The sequence below is a fragment of the Rhodamnia argentea genome, chromosome 5 (genome assembly GCF_020921035.1).
Source record: "Rhodamnia argentea isolate NSW1041297 chromosome 5, ASM2092103v1, whole genome shotgun sequence".
Lineage (NCBI taxonomy): Eukaryota > Viridiplantae > Streptophyta > Magnoliopsida > Myrtales > Myrtaceae > Rhodamnia > Rhodamnia argentea.
The window spans coordinates 16205356-16222691 of NC_063154.1; the positions used below are offsets into that span (position 1 = coordinate 16205356).

A 17336-nucleotide genomic window follows, 5' to 3' on the forward strand; every position below is an offset into this window, starting at 1 on the left:
AAAGCATTGGCACACAAAATCCTTGTTTACAGTCGTTGATGATGCTGCATTGCACTCAGGGCAACATAGCAGTGAAAATCATAAATTGAACACTTGACAAGTGACGGCGAAAAACAGGAAAATCCCGACGAGCACATTCACAAAATTAGGCCGTGGAGGATTTGTGGAACTTTTTGTGCTCTTGGCGGTCGGGCTGGTCAACGCAGTCACTATATTTGCTTTCTCTCTAGCATGTTCACTCTCCCGGCTCTTTGCCTTTCTTGGTAAATTGCTGGCTGAACGGTGCTCTCGGTATTTTAGTACCTGCCAACATAAGATGATTCAAATAGTGAGATGATAAGGAAAAAGAAAGAAAGGATTAACAGGAGACCAGAGTATGAAGAGTTTGCCAAATTTTTTCTAGTGATTTTCCAAAAAACATGGAACCATGCCAATCAAACTCAATGGTCCAACAATGCACATCAAGACTGGAAGATAATAGCAAGACAAAATCGGTTAAACTGGGAGCTTCTTTCACCTTTGCTGTTGCTGCAGCTTTGTCGAAAGATACACATTCTGTTTTAACATTTCTCAATGCACTTTCTTGCTTCTTAACCTTTCTGAGCCACAGTTCTTCATTGATGTACATCCTTGGAGGCTCGGGCATTCTTGGAATCTTGGGCTTTTTCGGAAGCTCCATAGATTTGGCAGAGGAAGCATGTGAGCTGTTGACTTTACTCTGTATGATGCCTTTCTTTTGCTCAAGAGGAACAACACCATGGAGTGACCCAATCATTCTTGTTTGACGACTCTCCATTACAGATATTTGGCCATCCTGCAACAAAGCATTGCAAAAGATTAAATGGATCAACGTAAAAAAAACTGAGGCGTTATCTTGATCTCATGACAAAGATTCATGTTTTTGTTCTCAAATTGTGCGAAGATCTAATTGCATGATTTGCCTTTTAGTCATTTGCTATAAACTTGCTCAATATCTCAGCTGCAATTTTTTTTTTACATTTTCTGATTTGTAGTCCTTCACCATTCTTCTTATTATTTGAATCCAACTTAATAAAGCATGAGCAGTTTAGAGTACGAGAAAAATGCTAGAATCCACTTTATGTTTTTCTCAAAGGGGCTTTCAATAAAATTGACCGTTTTCTTAAGTGCCTATGAACCACATAGGCAATATATTGTCCGCTGCAGTCAAAAAGGGAATTCACAGCGTCTAATTAACTTCCTAACCAATGCACATCAATATGTAAGAATAGTAATAGGACCCAATGGGTTGGTTTAGAAGCTGCTTTCACCTTCGCTCTGGCTGCTGTTTCATCAAAAAATATGTATTCTGGTTTGATACTTGTGGCTGCAGTTTCCTGCTTAACCTTTCCGAACCTCAGCACTTCATCTTTGCCATAATATTTTACACCTGCAGCGCGTACAGGAGGTGCCATAGGTTTCTTCAGGGCAACAAGTGAGCCGCTGAACTTATTCTCCACCAGGCCTTTCTTTTCCTCAAGAGGAACAACACCATGGATTGAGTCCATTGTTTGTGCACGCCGATTCTCCATTAGAACAGGACACTCATTATGCAAGTTAGGTGTTTGGCCATACTGCAGCGATAGAGTTTATGGAACAAAATAAATCAAAGGAAATAACTGAGACATAAAACTTAATAAAGATATGGAAAGCACAAAATCCTTATTTTTCAGATAACCTGGAAAAGGAAAGTGCCCTTCGAGTGCATTGTAAACCTTTTTAAACCTAAATTTACCAGTGAAGTAATCACAGCAACCAAATGAATTACAAGGAAAGATTTTTACCAGCGTTTGCATTTGGTCTCCATGGAAGAAGTCAGCATCAACAAGATCGCCATTTAGCAGGTAACCAACATCTTCATCCTCTTCACTTGTTTCGGACACCAATTGAATATATTCGTCAGTAAGGCCATCGTCCAATGCGAAGTCCATAACAGACCTCTCACTACTCTCAATCAGAGAATCCATCCTTGCTTGGATCAAGTACTGTATTTACAAGTGAAAGAGCAGTCATTAACACATTTCATGTGCTCGTTAAGACAGACATTAAGTGTATAAACAAAATATTTTTTCTTCTGCACCTCATCAAATGATTCCTCAGGATCAGGTTGGTGAAGATACCATTCCAAATCTGCCAGGTAATTGGCTCCATGCTCTGATTCTGTGGTTGAATTATCAGCCTCCTCATCTCGTCTACGCATTATGTGACACAGAACATAATTTCTATTCAACTGTCAAAAGACCACGTTATAGCAATTCATACCATTAGCTCATCTTTTCTTCAACAGTAAAATTTTGCTCACAAATTAAGAATCCAACATTCTGTAGTAGAAACTGAGCCAAAAAAAAAAAAGGGGTTTCTCTGCTTCTTTAGGACAGTTGGAAACTTTTAATGAGTGTTTCTGGACATTAATATAGCTGTACTTCTCATATGATCGAATTCGTGCATCTTGCGAATCTAACTAATTGTAACAAACAAAGAGGGACAGATTGAGTACATCATTGTTGAGTAGATGATATTCGTGGATGACCCAGTTTGTCGGGACACCACCGAGAAAGACTAATGTTTTCTTGGAACCGATCTTTTTGCCGTCATTTCGAGCCTTAATATCTTTAGGTTTACCAGTGATATTCCACGAAAAGCCACAAGGTGTTTTCCTGCTAATCCGTTGGTTCTGCGACTGTGGACATATGAACCACCATTCTTGATCTTTGGATGGAATGATTGATTTCTCTGCATGAACATTAAAAAACTCTTAAGAGTCCTGAGTAAAGGGGCTACTGTTCTTTTACTGAGGCCTTTTGATGAAGTTGCAAAGGACTTACCATTGAACTTGGCTGGTAAATCCCATGGATTGGTGTTATAGATGCTTTCTAGTGTTGGAATAATGCAGGAACTTCCTCTCCACCCGGGTACTTCCGACTTCAAGTAATTGATCAGTTCCTCATCCGTTGGACGGAATCCATAGCCGGCTATCGCCTGCTGAAGGGATAGCGCGATCTCCTTGACTTCAAAATTCATTGGATAGATCCTTGTTTCCATATCTTGTTTTCTTCTCTCACGCTAGTGAAATTCAAGCTACTTGAGAGTGAGAACTCAGAGAAGTGAGCTTATACGCACGTTGATTTTTGTTTTTCCGGGGGGTCTTTATTGAAGTCTTCTCCTTCCTGAAGAAGCGACCCACTCACCATGACAAAGACGTCCATTGGTGGATTCGTACAATCAAGTGATCATGGTCCAGCATAGAGATAATTTTCTTTCGCCAATTCTGTAACTAATGGGCCAACCAAAAAAACAAAGTTTGTGTCCATTTCTTCAAATTACATTTTAAGCCCACGAAGCCAGGATGAGTGGTTCCAAGTTCTGTACAGATCTCATATGGAACCTATAACCTACTCAATTTTTGGTACTTAGAATCTACTGTCAGAACACGTTCCTAAAGTTTTTGAATATGGAACCTACCTTACATACCATGTAACCTAAAACCGGATCGATTCCTCACCGCTTTGGTTCCAAGTTCCAGGTTTCAAGTTCCGGGTTCTACGTTGGAACGAGCCCACCCCTATGTGAAGCTTCCCCTCAGCCCATTTTTCATAGCCCATTTCTCCTGTAATCTACGGCTAGTGTTAAATAAAGAGAAGAAAAAAGAAGAAAACAGAGTCGACGAAAGACAAGAAAGAAGAAAAGAAGGGAGAGAATGTGCTGCTAGAGAACGGAAAGAGAAGAGAGGAGAAATCGATAATGTGCTGTTGAAAATGTTCATCGACGTTTGAAAAGGCCATTTGCATGTAATTAGTAATTGAGTCTCCTCCTTCATTTATTCTTTTGTCTTCATGTAATTGGAGAGTGCCGATAAGCTCATCAAAAGTTAATGGCATGACGCTTAGAGCTTTCCGAATGGATGTTTTGATATGGTTCCATTCCTTTAAGAGACCTCTCAAAAGCTTGTCAACTCATTGGTCTAGACACTAGTTGTCCTTGATAAGTAAGTCCGCTCACTATTTCGGTGAATCTATGGAACATCTCATTTACCGATTCATCTTGATTCATCTTGATTCATCTTGAAATATTCTTATTGACCATGAAAAATGTTGATCTTGGTTTCTTTGCCTGTGTCGGCTCCTTCATAAGTTACATGCAATTTGTCCCATTTTGCCTTTGCTAATGGACAATCTAAGACACGTTTATATTTAGTGGGAGATAAAACATAATAGAATGAATAAATAACTTTAGCATCTAAAGTATCTCTTTGTGTTATTTCATTCATAGAAAGCGTGGCAACAGGAACATTGTTGTTGTTGTTGTTGTTGTTGTTGTTGTCCCTAGCATTTGAATTTCCACTACCCGGTGTGTTTGTGGTAGGATCAACTTCTCTTTGCACAACATCCCACATTTTGTTGTCTATGGATATGATAAAGGCTTTCATTTTGTTTTGCCAATCGTTGTATTCCTTCCCATCATAATAGGGAGGCCTTATGCTGCTTCCTCCTTCAATCAAACCTGGTGCAAGATTGCTAGCCAGAGTATATAGTTAGCTTAGAAGTAAAAGCACTTCAGAATAATGAACACCAAGCTCTCATACCAATTCTTGGAACTGCTAGTATCACCTAGAGAGGATGAATGGATGATTTCAAGAAACTTGTAAAAACAATGTGAAATTAAAACAAACAAGTTTAGAGTCTAGTTTAGAATCAGGTTAGAGTTTGATCAAGATAAAAATATGAACTAGCTTCAATATCTATCTGCGTACAATTTTACTATAAAAAATAAAATAAAAGAGTTTGAGGGATAGAGAAATTGCACTCAAAATTGATAGTGGTTCAGTTTAGGTCAATCCTACGTCCAATTCTTCTTGCTAATAGCCAAGTGGCTAAATTCCACTATTGAATCATTTAGAGGTTACAACTTGATGACAACTCTTGAGTTGATAGACCAATCCGTGATGCAAATAAAGTTGGCGATCTTTGTAAAATTGCGTAATATTACATAATTTTAGGATTTTAGGCAATTTCGTGATTTTAGTGATATTTTCATAATATTGTATTTCCTAGGTTAATTAGGGTTAGCACTATATATAAGGATGTTTAGGGTTTCGAGTGAAGGAGATTATCATTACAGACTTTTGATATTTTTGTTGATTTTGATAAATTACAACCGAGTGAACAAATTGTTCCTCGTTATCGATTCTTAATTCCTGTTTAGCAAATTTCCGTGGCGATTCGGCATCAATTGGTATCAGAGCATAAGTTGCCTTGAATCAATGGCTGGATAGAATCATGGTGGTCATGGATGGCGGGCTCGTGGTGGCCGGGGACGTAGAGTCGTTCTTGATGCAGACGAACAACCGCTTCTAATAGACCTACGAGACGTAGAAATTGAGAAGCGGAGAAGGCGAATCTAGGATTTGGAGCGACAACTTGAGCGGGTAAGGTTGGACGTTCAATTTGAAGAAGGAGCGGAACTCGAGGAGCCATCCGATGATGAAGAGGAGGATGATAATCCTTTCAAGGATTTGAACCAAGGACGGAATCGAGGAGTACAACCTGGAAGTCAGCCCACTTTTCTCAATTTTGGGATGAAGATTGAGATTCCCGAGCTTCAAGATCCAATCTTTGACGAAGATGCAATCTTTGTTGAAGATCCAATCTTTAATGAAGATCCATTTTATGATGAATCCAATGGAGAACAAGAAGATGCGGATCTAGGCACGATGGTAGAAGCCATTGTGTCGGCGAAGGGCGGCGAGGTCGCCCCTGGTGACATTCCCCGGACGGCGGCGCGAATGCCGGCGTGGGAGGTGGACAACGGGGACTCCCTCGATGGGCTGGAGAATGGGAACTCCGAATACGACCGAGTCCCTCCCAAAGGTCCCTCTACCAAGGTCATCACAAAAGAATCACTTTTGTTTGCGCTAAGAGGGGATTTGTGAAGGGTGATGGACTTGTTATCACCGAGAGAGCACCATGCAGGAACTTTGCTTATCCATCACCAATGGGATGTTGAGAAGCTGCTTGCAGTGCTTGTGGAGAAGGGTAAAGCTTGTTTATTTGCGGCTGCGGGTGTGCCTCTAACCGAGGACCAAGATCTCAATTTGGCCAAGGAATAGACTTCTATAATTATGTGTGATATATGCATGGCAGAGATACATGGTAACATTACAACAAGAATGGACTGTAGTCATTGCTATTGCAACGATTGTTGGACCGAGCATTTTGTTGTGAAGATAAATGAAGGTCAAAGCAAGCTGATGTATTACTTGATTCGTTGGAGAGGCCGTCCCGAAGCAGATTTCGCATTCTTGGAGACGGGATTGAATTTGAAGAGATTGAAGTCAACGAAGACGAACCAGGTTTGAGGACAAATCTTTTTCCTAGCAGGGAAGAATGATGCAAATAAAGTTGGCGATGTCTGTAATATTGCATAATATTACATAATTTTAGGATTTTAGGCAATTTTGTGATTTTAGTGATATTTTTGTAATATTGTGTTTCCTAGGTTAATTAGGGTTAGCACCATATATAAGGGTATTTAGGGTTTCGAGTGAAGGAGATTATCATTACGGACTTTTGATATTTTCATTGATTTTGATATATCACAATTGAGTGAACAGATTGTTCCTTGTTATCGATTCTTAATTCCTGTTTAGCCAATTTCTGTGGTGATTCGGCATCACTCCTTCTTACACTCAACCGCTCAAATAAGAACCTCTAAAGGATGACAATTTATAGATCAAGAATGAGTAAGTAATGTAGAAGCTTTCTTGCACTTGGAATTTCAAAATCTAGACTCTTGTATTCTCTTCAATGTTGAAGTCTCCTTTTATACTTCTCCACCGTCAATCTAGCCATTGGAAGGTCTTTAGAGGATAACTCTCCAATCAACCCATAGGACGAGATTGTATAAACCAAATTTCGTAGCCCCGAGAAACAAAATTAGAATTTCCTTTTGATCTAATCGCCCATACAATTGATTCTGAATTTCCAAATATAAAATTCTTCATTTGGTAATAAATCTTATCTTCCTCAATCTAATACCATGTTTTTGATTGAATAATCTTCTTGAATGATAATCCTTAAAGGCGAAATCCAAACCAGATTGCTAGCTGTTGTGATGAGATAAAATATCTCAATCGGATACTAAGAATATAATCTCCCATGTAAATTTGAAGGTTGCTTCTGATACACTCCTTAGAGTTGGATCTCCCATGCCTTCGTAGAAGGCAAATCTTCTTCACTATGGTAACTGGGCTTCTAGAATGAAGGCCAATTCTCTACACCTTGATGCGTGGTTTGAAAGATCTCCCATGCCTCCTTAGATGTAGTAGCATTCGAGACTTTTTCGAACATAGAATCATCTAAGGTCCGATAGATGATCAATAACGCAAGTTGATGTTTCATTCAAGTCTTCTCCAAAGTATTCCTCTGAGTCTAATTCAACATGACTTCTTCATTTGGCTCATCATAGCCAATATTGACAAGATCCCATACACCATGGGCACCAAGTGTGGCTTTCATTCTAAAAGCCCAATTACCATAGTTTTCTTTGGTGAGGCTGAGATATTGAAAAGGAAGTTGATTGCTTGTTGAGGCCATGATCATGAACCGTAAGCTCTGATACCAATTTGTTAAAAATCAAAGTCACATCGGAATATAATTTGGGTGAAGGTGGGGATAATTTCAAAGATGAACTCTCACAACTCAAAATATTCAAAGAGAAGATGTTTGGGCTATGTACCGTATTTACCATAATCCACCACATTTGAAATGATTACAGGACAAGCCTTTATATAGGTATTCTACAAGACTCTTCAACTACACGACTCCTCAACCAACTCATAAATGAAGAACAACAAACCACTCAAAACATTAATCTAAACATTGTAACTCTAAAAGACTCTTGAAAACATTAAAACAATAATGACTATATGCGTTCATCGAACGAATACAACTCGGTGAGCACGAAGTCCATCGGTAACTTATTCATTGAATTGTCAACACCGATATCGGCAATTCTTGAAAATTGGTAAGTCTCATGAATTTGGTTTAATTTCCAACATCAGTGCCTTCAGACGTATTCTTGGTCCTCTTTTGTTGCTTCTTGTGTTCTGAGTACATGTATTTGACTCTAGGAAGACTCGGAGCTACCACCGACTACTATTATCTCATTTTGCAAAAAGATAAAAGCTTCTGTAAGTCCTGAACATACAGATAATGATCTTAACTTCTTATAATATAGGCTTTGTCCTACATCGACTGATTAGTTTGCATGTCGTGTCCATGAGCCGTGCCTCCAAGAACAACCAATTTCTTGTGATTGATCCATCCATCAATTCGATAAACAAAAGAAAGAGATGGAAAGATGGACTGAAAGTTAATTTTCAAAGGTGACATCAGAGAGCGAAGAAAGTAAACTAACCGCAGTTAGATCTTCCAATTCTGTTAAAGCAAGAAGAACTACAAAGCATCAGCATCAAGGGAAGACATGAATTGTGACCCAACATACAAAATCCTTTCTCACGCTTGTACTTGTCAATGATGCTGCATTGCTCACAGGGCAAAATGGCAGTGAAAATCTGAAATCGAGTTCTTGGCGATGGCGTTCAATAGGAAAATCGTGACGATCATGTTCCTAAGACTAATCAGTCGAGGACTTGCAGAACATTTTGTGCTCATGGTGGTTGGTCTGGTCAATGCAGTCACTGAATTTGATTTCTCTCTGGCATGCTCAATCTCCTTGCTGTTTGTCTTCTTGGGAGAATTACCAGCAGAGCGGTGCTCCTATTGATAAGGACAAAGAAAGAAAGGATTAACAGGAGACCAGAATATGAAGAATTTTCCTGACTTTTTCCTATTGATTTTCCTTAAAATATCGAACCATGCCAATCAAACTAAACAGTCCAACAATCCACATCAAGACTGGAAGATAACAGCAAGACAAAATCAGTTAAACTGAGAGCTTCTTTCACCTTTGCTGTTGCTGCAACTTCATCCAAAGATAACACACTCTGTTTCAACATTTCTGGATGCACTTTCTTGCTTCCTAGTCCTTCACCATTCTTCTTATTATTTGGATCCAACTTAATAAGGCATGAGCAATTTAGAGTGAAATTTCACTTCCTTTAGTTAGAAGAACGCTAGAATCCGCCTTATCTCTTTCTTAAAGCGGCTTTCAACAAAATTAAACCGTTTTGTTAAGTGTCTATGAACCACATATGCAATTATTTTCGACGAATTCAGCAACATCTAATTAACTACCCAACCAATGCACATCAATAAATAAGAGTAGTAATAAGACACAGTGGGTTAGTTTAGAAGCTGCTTTCACCTTAGCTGCAGTTTCCTGCTTAACCTTTTCAAACCTCAGCACTTCATCTTTTCCATCATATTTTGCACTTGCAACACGTACAGGAGGCACCACAGGTTTCTCGGGGGCAACAAGTGAGCCACTAAACTTATTCTCCAGAATGCCTTTCTTTTCCTCAAGAGGAACAACACCGTGGAGTGAGTCGATTGTTTGTGTTTGCCTATGCAAGTTAGGTGTTTGGCCATACTGGAGCGACAGAGTTTATGAAACAAAATACATCAGAGGAAATAACTGAGGCATAAACTCAATTTCATGACAAACCAATATTATGTTTTAAACTGTCCAACTTTCTTATAAAATTGAAAGTCAATTAAGCACAAGTAACTCAACATGAAATTCCTCTTTTCTTTTTCCATAGAAAAATTCTATGGTCAACTTTCTATTCTACACAAAGATATGGAAAGCACAAAATCCTCGTATTTCAGATAACCTGGAAAAGGAAAGTGCCCTTCAAGTGCATTGTAAACCATTTTAAACCTAAATTTACCAGAGTAATCACAGCAACCATATGAAATTTCAAGGAAAGAATTTTGACCCGTGTTTGCATTTGATCTCCAGGGAACAAGTGGGCATCAATAAAATCTCCATATAGGCTGTTGTCCAATGTGAAGTCCATAGCTGACTGATTCTCAAAATCCTCAGTCAGTGTTTGCATTTGGTCTCCATGGGAGAAGTGGGCATCAATAAGATATCGATTTAGGTCGTCGTCCAAATCCTCAATCGGGGACAAAACCTGTATTTACAAGTGAAAGAGTAGTCAGTAACACATTTCGCACGCTCGTTAAGACAGACATGAATCGTATAAACAAAACATTTTTTGACCTCAAAAGTTAATTCCTCAGGATCAGGTTGATGACGATACGATCCCGAATCCGGCAGGTAACTGGCTCTGCTTGACGTATCATCCTTCTCATCTCGTCTATGCATTACGTGACACAGAACGTAATTTCCATTCAACTGTCAAAGGACCACGTTATAGCAGTCCATACCATTAGCTCACATTTTCTTCAACAGTAAAATTTTGCCCGCAAATTAAGAATTCAACCTTCTGTAGTATAAACTGAGAAAAAAAAATTCGTCTGCTTCATTAGGACACGTGGAAACTTTTAATGAGTGTTTCTGCAGATTAATGTAGCTACACCTGTCATACGATCGAATTCGTGCATCTTGCGAATCTAAGTAATTGTAACAAATAAAAGAGGGATAGATTGAGCGCATCATTGTCGGGGAGATGGTATTCGTGGATGACCCATGTCGTTGGGGCATCACTGGGAAAGACTAATACTTTCTTAGAACCGATCTTTTTGCTGTCACTTCCGGCCTTAACATCTTTAGTTTTACCGGTGATCTTCCAAGAAGAACCACACAGTGTTTTCCTGCCGTTCTGCGTCTTTGGACATATGAACCAGCATTCTTGATCATTGGATGGAATGATGGATTTCTCTGCATGCACATTAAAATACTCTTTTTCAGTCACGAGTAAGGAGGCTACTGTACTTCTCCAGAGGCCCTTTTGATGAAGTTGCAAAGGGCTTACCATTGAATTCGTGCGGTAGATCCCACGGATTGATCTTGTAGATGTCTTGCAACGTCGGAATAATGCAGAAACTTTCTCCCAACCCGGGCTCTTCTGACTTCAAGTAATTGATCAGTTCCTCCTCTGTTGGACGGAATCCGTAGCCGACTATCATCCGCTGAAGGAATAGCGCATTCGCCTTGACATCAGAATTCATCGGACAGATCTTACTTTCCATATCTTGTTTTCTTCTCTCACGCAAGTGAAGTTCAAGCACCCTCAGCGTGAGAAGTCAGAGAACTGAGTTTATACACACAGGTTGATTTTTTTGTCCTTTCCGGGGACGTCTTTATTGAAGTCTTCTCCTTCCACCGGAAGGCACAGTGCACCATCACAAAGACGTCCATTGGTGGATTCGAATTTCGTACAATCGACTGGTCATGATCCATGACAGAGATTACTTTCTTCTCCCAATTCTGACTAATGGGCCAATAAAAAAAAGCCCGGATAAGTGCACTCGAACTAAAAGTTGTCACGAAAGTATCATTAAATTCTAAAACTTGCGAAAAGTACAATCGAATCATAAAATTTTGAAGAAGTGCACTCAAATCCTAAGACTTGTCATAAAAGTGCAATCGAATCTTAAAACTTTCAAAATGTGCAACCGATGGAGAGACTTAATTTCATTAATTTAATAAGTTTTAGGACTTGATTGTATTTTTTGAAAATTTTAGGACTCGATTGCATTTTAAGATATGTTTTTAGGATCAATTGCACTTTCATGATAAGTTTTAAGTATGGAAAAAAGTTTTGTCTCCAATTCTCCAAATCATGTTTTAAGCCCATGAAGCTTACCTTAGCCCATTTCGCGTGTAATCTACAGCTAGTGTTAAATGAAGAGAAGAAGAGAGATGAAAACAGAGTCGACGGAAGACAAGAAAGAAGAAAAGGAGGGAGGGAGTGAGCTGTTAGATAACGGATAGAGAAGGGAGGAGGAATCGATAAGGGGCCGTTGAAACTGCTCATTGACATTCAAAAACGCTATTTGCATGTGATTGTTAAGAGTTTCTTGTTATTTTTCACTCTTATGAGTTAAGATGGATAGCTATATTTACTTTAGGAGACTGATAATGAGTCTCTAATATATTTGTTATTATATGTTGATGGTATGATGACAGCAGCTAAGAATATGTCCGACATTAATGTGCTAAGAGGCAGTTGAGTGCCGAATTTGAGATGAAAGATTTAGGTATTGTAAAGACAATTTTGGGTATAGAGATTTTGCATGAAAGGACAGCAGGACCATTACATCTGTCTCAAAAGAAATATATCGAGAACATTGTAGCACATTTTAATAATGCAGCCAACGAACTATGTGAGTACACCATTAGCAAAGCATTTTAAACTTTCTAATAAGTTATCACTACATGCTGAGGAGGAGGAGGAGGAGGAGGAGGAGCATATGTCTCGTATTCCTTATTCTAGTGCAGTTGGTAGTATTATGTATGCTATAGTATGCACTAGACCTGATATTTCACATGCTGTGAGCGTAGTCTGTTGTTATATAAAGTGTTTTGGTAAAGCTCATTCCGAAGGTTGAAATGGATTCTCGGATATTTGAATGGGACAGCAGACATTGGTATTACGAACCGAAGGGATAATAAAGATAGTGAGACCATTAATTATGTGGATTCTGATCATGTAAGTGACTTGGATGAGTGTAGGTCTTTAACAAGGTATGTATTTACGCTTGCAAGTGGTGCGATTAGTTGAAAGGCATCCTTACAGGATTATGTTGCCTTGTTGTCGACTAAAGCAGAGTACATAGCACTACCATTCATAGCGAAGGAGTCGATTTGGCTAAAGGGTTTGCTTTTGGACTTCGGATTAGAACACAAAAGTGTTGATATACACTGTGATAACCAAGGTGCAATTTATCCGGGGTATAATTCGATTTATCATGAGCGGACGAAGCATATCGATATCATGTACCACTTTATCCGAGATGTCTTAGCAAAAGGAATGGTTGTTGTGAAAAAGATAGCGACATCGGAGAACTCGACAAACATGATGACTACGCTTATTCCTTTGGGGAAGCTCAAGCTCTGCTTGAGCATCATTGGCATTTGTAAAGAGTGAACGTCTGTCGGGGCATTGGAAGAGCAGCATAGATGATGAGCATTATTGACTTGGCTACAAGCGTCGAGTTAAAAACGAGAATTGTTAAAATATGTATTGTCGCGACCTAAAAAAAATAGACAAGTTAATTTTCGGGCTAATGGATTATCAGGTTAATTAATTAACTAACCTAACTCGGACTCTCCCAAGTCCATACCAAATCGCAACTTAAGGTTCAAATAATTAACATGCAATGTGATTTGAATTTGGAGTCGCCACTAATCATTTTCGGTAGGTTGATTAGAAACCTAAATAAAATAGCGGGAGAAAACTATCTTATTTCCGCGAACCGTAGATTTTGAATTCGGGGATTTGGTTACGTCAGATTTCTCTAACGCCCTTTCGGTACCATTTTCATGAAAAATATTTGATTTGACAATTTTGATGGATTTTACTCGAAATTCAAAGATGCAATTTTTTTGGTTTTTTCTTCTTTTTTATGGGGATGTAAAACATTGAACTTTGTACGATATACACCATGGGTGATTTAGAAAGAAAGAAAATGCAGCCAATCACGAGTATTTATAAAAATAAATTAACATGTAATAATGCTAAAATTTGAAACACGTGGCATGTCTAAAATAAACAAACAAATATTCAAACCAAACGATTACATTTTTGTAGATCGAGATGGAAAGGATTACCTTCTATTACACAAAATCTTACTCACATACACGTTATAGTTCCCTTCAAGATCTCGGAGCTGGAAGAACGCGGCTGTCGTCGAAAATGGCAAGCAATGGCCTTGTTGGGTTGCGAGGGGCGAAATATGTGTCGGGACTCGTCGAAGATGATGCTCGACTAAAACACTTTTCTTCACTCTCGAATTTTCTTTTCTGATTTTTCTCAAGAACTCTCTTTTCCTCTCTAAAAATTCCTCTCAAAAACTCTCTCAAAACTCTCTCAATTCTCTTCCACTCTTCCTAAAAAACTCTCTCAATTCTCTTCTACTCTCTCTCTCAATTCTCTTCCACTTCCCCCTTCTTTCTAAGAGCTCTCTACATGCTCTATCACAAAAATTCTCCTCCTCAATTCTCAAGAACACTCCCTCTTTTATAGCCAAATTTCTCCATCATCTTCCCTTCATCATCTTCTCTTCATCATCTTCCCTTCTTCATCTTCTCTTCATCATCTTCTCTTCATCACCTTCCCTTCATTATCTTCCCTTCATTATCTTCCATTCATCATCTTCCCTTCTTCATCTTCCCTTCTTCATCTTCTCTTCATCATCTTCTCTTCATCACCTTCCCTTCATTATCTTCCCTTCATTACCTTCCCTTCTTCATCTTCTTTTGGTATTTGCAATGCAGTCCCTGAAGTTTCAAGTATTTGCAATAGAGTCCCTGAAGTTTCAAGTATTTGCAATACGATCCATGAAGTTTTAAGTATTTGCAATACAGTCCCTGAAGTTTCAAATCTTCTCGGTGTATTTTTCCATCCCGTGCATAGTCTAGACGCATGCTAAATTAAGTGTTCTGCTTGCCCAATTATATGCCAATGCAATGTACGCTAAAAATAAATATGTGAGATGATTTTTTTATAATTTTTATGCAAAAAATAGATTAATCAAAATTTAGGCGTCAACAGCTGCCCCTCTTTGAGTGGAGGCTCGTAGAGGTTCCGCTCAAAGACAAAATTGAATCCTAAATTTTGACAGTGCAAATTATGGATGAACTTTTTGGCGGGAGTTTTAATCCCATTTTTTATGTAATGAAGTGATGCATGATATGCAAGACTGTAAATAACACGTGTCATAATTTCCCTTTTTCATGTTAGAGAAACCTGCACATGGATCGCATACAAGAATACCTGTTTTACCAAATTTCTCGTAAGCTAATGGTTCTCTTAATTTCCAAGCTTCTTTTGCGAGATGCAAGGATTTTAAGGTATTTGGCCTATCTCGTTATCGGAGACTTCTCCCTAATGCAAGACAGCGCAAGATATGTGTGTCGTTTGAGATCACAAGAGCTACGTCGTTGTGAGTCGAAAGAAGTGGGATCAAGTTCACAAGAGCTACGTCGTTGTGAGTTGATTAAATGTCGAAATCGCCGGTGCATATGTCTTCACGATTCGATAAAGGGGAACCAAAATCATAAGAGCTACGTCGTTATGATTTGGTTTGGATAAAAAATATGGGTGCTTATGTCTTCATGATTTGATAAAGGAGCCGAAAATCATAAGAGCTATGTCATTATGAGCCGACTAAAGGTCAAGATCACCGGTGCATACGTCTTCGTGATTCGATACCGAAATCATAAGAGCTACGTCGTTATGATTTGAAGAGATGTCAAGATCGCCGGTGCATATGTCTTCACGTCCCGAGATTGAAACCATAAGAGCTACGTCGTTATGATTTGATAAGATGTCAAGATCGCCAGTGCATATGTCTTCACGTCCCGAGATTGAAACCATAAGAGTTACGTCGTTATGATTTGATAAGATGTCAAGATCGCCGATGCATATGTCTTCACGTCCCGAGATTGAAACCATAAGAGCTACGTCGTTATGATTTGATAAGATGTCAAGATCGCAAGTGCATATGTCTACACGACTTGACGGAAGAGGCATATTGCCCGAATTGAACAATATTTGATAGGAGCACCATCGAATGGAATCGATAAGTACAAAAGGGGCATATTGCACGAATTGAATCATAACAACTATCATGAGAAGAGTTGTTAATTTGAAAAGGGGTTCAGAAAACTTACCCGGGTTCTCCAAACGATTAATCAAGGAACGAAGCGCATTGTTGTATCGTACACGGTAGGCATTTGCCAAGCAAAACTTGCTCATTCAATAATCCTTGGATGAATTTCGAGACCTTGGGAGGGAACTCGAACATCGGGAATGTATTACCTATCATAGAATGTCATAGGTAACACACACAAACATATTCAACAATGAGTATAATGCAATCACTCATACTATGGTTCATGCATAACCATTCTGTCAAGTTTGCATTACCAATTTTGTCCAGGGAGGTTCTCACATTACGAATACCTCGAATGTGAGCTGAATGGGGGGACTTCAGTCCGAAAGGGCTTTCTCTCACTCTCGAGAAAAGCTATTTATCCTGTCTGTAGGATTCAAGAGAAATCACTCAATCTTTCCATCATCGCATTCGATAAGGATCCAAGTAATCTCGCAATTGATACGACCGAGTCGATCCGGGAGGTCTTGATTAGGACCGTAATGAGAGCTAGGTCAAAGGTTTACAAAGGGGACTCCAGTTGAGTCAAGGTCGCTGAAATGAATTTCTTCATCATTTGCTCCGGATTTACAAGTCAAGAATCCCGCAAAAATGAGAGAGAAATAATCTTGCTCGAACTTCTTCGAGTGATGCTTAAAATCATTTAACTCTACGTTAACTCAAGTGCCCTAATCGGAAGAGACTTTGGAGGGTTATAACGTAGGCTAGGATTGGGGACCGAGGAACGAAAAGGCTCGTTTTGGCTCGGAAATTAAATGAGAATGGGCTTGACGTTGGTGATCATCGCCGACTAGTCACCGATCTTGGTCTTCCGGAAATGTCTTCGGAAAGAATACCATCATTGAATGAGGGATGGTAGTTTTCTACTGAAAATTGCACTTTACAAACCGATTTCTTGGGGAGTCTTCTTCATAACAAGTGTCCGTCAAGGATTTGCAAGAGACACAATGCAAACATGTACATGGAATTTACAACTTAACATGCAAAAATGTACATTCAAAATTCAGAAGTACTTTACAAATGAATGTGCATTGGCCTTACTTTTGGTAGGCACTTTGCTTTTCCTATGCTTGAAATTTTCATATGAGATCGGCCTTTGCTTTTCTTACTCCCGACTCTCATTTTTCTTTTTTTTTTTTCCTTTTTTCGAGAAAAGATTTCTTTTCCTTTTTCTTTGAGAGCCCTTCGACATCTCTTTATTTTGCTTTTTTTTTTGTTTTTTTGTTTTTTTGTTTTTTTGTTTTTTTCGAGAGCGGGCCCTTCTCCTTTAAGCTGAGTTTGCCTCTCCTTTTTTTTACAATCCCATGACTTTGAACCAGGAATTACAACAAGCATAATGATCATTCGGGAATTCTCTGTTGACTCGACCATCTCCAATTCTAATCCTTGGGAAAATGCTATCTTCGCCTTTGGAATGAGCAAATGATCACCAACGGGGGTTTAAGAAATGAATTTGCGGGCTCAAGTGGGCTATGCAAAGAATGAAGTGTATAGGATAGAGAAGTGAATGCTCTTCATCATCCTAAGGCACTTGAATTAAAATTTGAGTAT

The 17336-nt window shown here is 38.9% G+C and overlaps 1 protein-coding gene across 6 annotated transcripts in view; it reads right to left on the reverse strand.

The window, feature by feature from the left end:
- LOC115746579 (NAC domain-containing protein 53-like) overlaps positions 1-17336 on the reverse strand; it is an 87974-nt gene that overhangs the window by 41754 nt on the left and 28884 nt on the right. For 3 of the 6 annotated variants that reach the window (XM_030682393.2, XM_048278854.1, XM_048278858.1), the window contains 4 exons: positions 1803-2003; positions 1290-1592; positions 518-814; positions 7-303 (listed from right to left, as the gene is read on the reverse strand). In XM_030682393.2, coding sequence (XP_030538253.1) covers positions 79-303; positions 518-814; positions 1290-1592; positions 1803-2003 — 1026 coding nt within the window. In that variant the 3' untranslated portion in view covers positions 7-78. Of the gene's footprint in view, positions 1-6; positions 304-517; positions 815-1289; positions 1593-1802; positions 2004-2098; positions 2249-2515; positions 2752-2843; positions 3166-17336 lie in introns of those variants that run through there. The other 3 variants (XM_048278859.1, XM_048278857.1, XM_048278855.1) reach the window with 3 other exon arrangements.